This window comes from Triticum dicoccoides, chromosome 4A (assembly GCF_002162155.2).
Source record: "Triticum dicoccoides isolate Atlit2015 ecotype Zavitan chromosome 4A, WEW_v2.0, whole genome shotgun sequence".
NCBI classification, from domain to species: domain Eukaryota; kingdom Viridiplantae; phylum Streptophyta; class Magnoliopsida; order Poales; family Poaceae; genus Triticum; species Triticum dicoccoides.
Window position 1 is genome coordinate 739,855,268 of NC_041386.1, and position 3,933 is coordinate 739,859,200.

General features: G+C 38.3%; 1 protein-coding gene across 1 annotated transcript; it reads right to left on the minus strand.

Annotated features, from left to right (window-relative positions):
* Positions 1-1,150: 1,150 nt before the first annotated feature.
* On the minus strand, positions 1,151-3,543 carry LOC119289988. The gene is made up of 5 exons (XM_037569135.1): positions 3,358-3,543; positions 2,634-2,875; positions 1,828-2,542; positions 1,635-1,735; positions 1,151-1,554 (listed from the first exon to the last, which is right to left on the minus strand). The coding sequence occupies exons 1-5, from the start codon at positions 3,478-3,480 to the stop codon at positions 1,335-1,337; spliced, it is 1,401 nt and encodes a 466-aa protein (XP_037425032.1). The 5' UTR covers positions 3,481-3,543; the 3' UTR covers positions 1,151-1,334.
* Positions 3,544-3,933: the final 390 nt, after the last annotated feature.

The following is a 3,933-nucleotide window of genomic DNA, read 5'->3' on the forward strand; positions in this document are numbered from 1 at the left end:
TATACTGTAGCAAGCTAGTATTGAGAGAATTTTTCGGTGCTTTACTTTTTGGGATATTTTTTTATTTTTAACTGATTTTTTCTTTCCGTTTTATGAACAAATATGAACGACTTATTTTTAGAACATTTGAAAAAGACCCAAAAATGTTTTCAAATTTCCAAATATTTTTTCAAATTTATGATTTTTGAAATGAGACAATTTTCTTAAATTTTCAATAACATTTTTTAAACATGAACCTTTCTTCGAAACTTGAAATACTTTTTGAAAATCCAGGCATTTTTAAATGTTCTGAACACTTTTCAATGTGAACATTTTATCAAAATTGTGAACTTTTCTTGAGAACGCCAACATTTTTTTTGAAATTTTCAAAGTTTTGTAAATGAGAACAATTTTTCAATTTTTATTGTATTATTTTTAACAAAACAACATACAACAGAAAAGAATAAGATAAAACGAACAAGAAAAAGAAAAACCAGGAAGGAAGCACATTAAAAAAACTTCAACCTCCTATATGGTTCTCAAAACTGGCAAAAAAACGTGAGTTGGTTCCCATGTACTCTCTTTGTAAACTAGTATAAGACCATTTAAATCACTAAAGTAGTTAGTTTGGTGATCTAAACGCTCTTATATTAGTTTTAGGAAACTTCTGGAATATTCTGTCTGGCCTTCACTGGGATTCTTTTTCTGCTGTTTCTTTTGGTTTTCTTATTTTTCTTTTTGTTTTTTGAATAATTCAAGAAATTCAAAAACTGTTTAGTATCTTCAAAAATTGCTCTGAAGTAGCAGGCATAGTTAACCATAAAGACTATCTCAAGCATTTGCTTCCCGTCTCGATCATCCGAGTAATTCACCTCCGGAAAAAAGTGAAGACAAAACGGCCTTAAAATTGTTCAGGCATTGTAGCTTTACTGTACGGTTACACCTCCGGAAATTTGACTTTTATGTAGCACTATGCGATGATAACACAAGGACAAGAAAATACCTCGAAATGAAAACTAGTGATTATACCTTATTCCGATTTGGATGTGAAAGGAAATTACGACGAAACATGTAAACCATGATATTTCCGCATCATAATATGAGTGCGTGCAGTGTGAAAACATGGCATTGTAGAAAACACGACATAAACAAGATTGGCAATGGTACAATGTGAGTGTGCTAAATCGTTATATTAATTGTGTCCACAAGGGCAAACACAAGACAAATGAAAAATATGTTTGGGCTGCTCGATGGCAGCAGGTGGCGAGCATAGACGAGTCGGCCATTCCTTTGGATGTCGGTCAACTGAGCAGAATAGCCGACCATCATTATGCTTACTTCCTTTTCTACTAACATCATATGAAGATGCGTTTTCCGATCCCAGGCCGCCCAATCTCGCTGGGTGATGGCTTTTCTTCAGAATGATTTGGCACTTCTTCACCATACTCCGACTCTTCTTCCTCGTACTCCGACTCTTCTGTAGAATGCTCTAGGTTTGGGACTGATTCATAGTATAATATGTACGGGTACCTTTCCCACTTTGCAGGGTGCGTGCAAAAACTATCTTTATCGAAGCTGCAAAACAAAGTCATTTTTTCTTTTAGCTACTTCAATATACAATTAACAAGCATGAAACAAAGTTGATTAAAACTTACATGTTAACTGTAAACTCATGTGTGCAGGAAAGGCGGCACAAGAAGTCTACTAAATGCTCATCAAAGTACCACCATATGGCAATATCTGCATCTTGTATGGTCTGTGGAAAATTTACAATTAAATTCCAGATAGCACTATGCCATAATAAGACAAGAACATGAAGAAAATTCCTGAAAGAAGTAGTGGCCATACCATCTTTTGCATAGGATGTGAAAGGAAATTCCGGCAAAAGGAAAACCATGACCATTCGTTCTCATGATATGAAGTCCCCCTCAGTGGCCATAGCCACCACTTATAGAAGTATACCGGATTGAAGTCACGATCACATTCAGCGATCCAACCCCAGGTATATGGAGATTGTAGAACAGGTTCCATTGAATCATCATACTGAAACTTGATGTATCTATGCACTTCCGATATAAGTCCTTGTCGACTGGCGGATGACATCATGCAGGGGTGATTTCTGATGAACGCCTTGAATGTTTGAGATGACTCTGCACCTGATGGCATTTCCCTCATAGTTTTCAGCAAATGGGCAACATAAGCTATCTTTGCTTGTGAAGAATCCAGTTTCATCATGCACACCTTTTCAAGTACTTTACCCAAAGCTTTAATGTCCTCCTTATATCCACTAGGGGTGAAATCCACAACAAGCGCATGCACATAGGGATCAATCATGTAAGTATCTGTCGATGGTACGTATATGATATTGTTACAATCAAATTTACCAGCAAAACACTTGTTCCCCGTGTGATACAAGGATATCATTTCAAACAGTTTTTGAAATGTCTGTCTCCCCAGCTTACTTAACACAGATGTTAATCCCTTTGTCTCGAGCCATTCATTTTTGGACGGCAGTTCATTCATCCGGTCCAAAAAGGACATATAGTCCTGTTGAAGATAGGGCCTGCATGAATTCTTAATTAAATATATCATAGACCAACTATATACATTCTCCAACATATATAATAGCCACGTACAGTCATGTATCTACTTACTTTCCGGGGCCACCACCATGAATCACAGCGAATGTTGTAATTGTAGAACCAGGGACAACACCTTCAAGTGATTCTTCCAAGAGCAATCTTCTTTGTTTAACCGCATCCCAACAATGAGCCCCGAACTTGAAAAGAATATACTTGCCTTGCGAGAGTGCTGAATATATGGCCGATTCGACGGTAGATTCACGAGTTACTTGAACGGATATAAGTTGCCCATCAATGCGAACAAACAATTGAAACTACATAAAATTCAAACAAATAAATAAATAAATAAAAGGTCAATGGATATGTATGAACAAACCAGAGTATATGAACAACTGAAGGGCTCCTGGGCAAGAACTGAGAAGTTGCAATGAAAGAAAGTAAAAAGAAATCAATAGGCAAGTAAATAAAACATGCGAACTTTTTTAGATCTATTGATCCTATGGCCAAATCAAGATGATACAACTTAGATCGCAGCTCACTCACTGTCCTTTGCAAAGGAACTAGCAGCGCGTAGAGAAATTAAGGGGGGAAATGAACTAGCTAGCTGAGCCATGGTTCCGTACAACATTTTTCGCTAGCTAGGTACACAAGGGGAAATGAAGAGTTGTGGTGACAAAAAGTTTGACAAGTTGCTGCAGCTAACTCTGCTCATCCATGCTAATTAACCACAGCCATATCTATCTATCAGCCCGAAGATCGAATTGAATTCCCACACATAGAACCAATCATACAGTACCTGGGAAGAAGAAGGCGCGCCGGAGTCAACGCACTCCGTGTCGTCCGCTCCAACCAGCTCCCACGGCGCCCCGACCAGGGCAGACTTTCTTCCCTTTCTCTGAGCAGAGAAGAACCCACCCATTTTTCCTCTCTCAAGAGAATAATTCCAGACTCTTCTTCAGCTCCTCCTTAAGCAGTCGATCAGTAATTTCAAAGAACAAGAACTGGTGGAAAAAGGTCCACGCTTGGTGTGTAAATTATAATATACCAACGAGCCGGCCATCTGCCACGGGGGCCATGAAAGCTGCAGCTTAATTTCTCTTTGGCACTCAGCTTTCCGGCGAGTTTAGTAATAACCAGTAAGGTGGACCTGGTAAGTATTTTGCGTTGGAGACCTTATCCAATCCAAGATTGCTTACGAATCGTCGTGTGGAAAAAGATATACAATTGCAACGCGCTGAAATTCAACAACGGAGTACTTTGGTACACATCCTGCTGCTAGTTGTTCTTTGTCTCCATAATGAAATCCATTAAAGATAGAAACCATTGACCAAACAGAAACAAGAAGTATACATCCTGTGAATAGGACTTGTTC

Coding starts and splice junctions, on each gene's coding strand:
- LOC119289988 (XM_037569135.1), bottom strand. CDS start 3,480: ATGGGTGGGTTCTTCTCTGCTCAGAGAAAGGGAAGAAAGTCTGCCCTG. Junction 2,876..3,357: donor GCGCGCCTTCTTCTTCCCAG/GTACTGTATGAT, acceptor AATTTTATGTAG/TTTCAATTGTTTGTTCGCAT. Junction 1,736..1,827: donor CACATCCTATGCAAAAGATG/GTATGGCCACTA, acceptor AATTTTCCACAG/ACCATACAAGATGCAGATAT.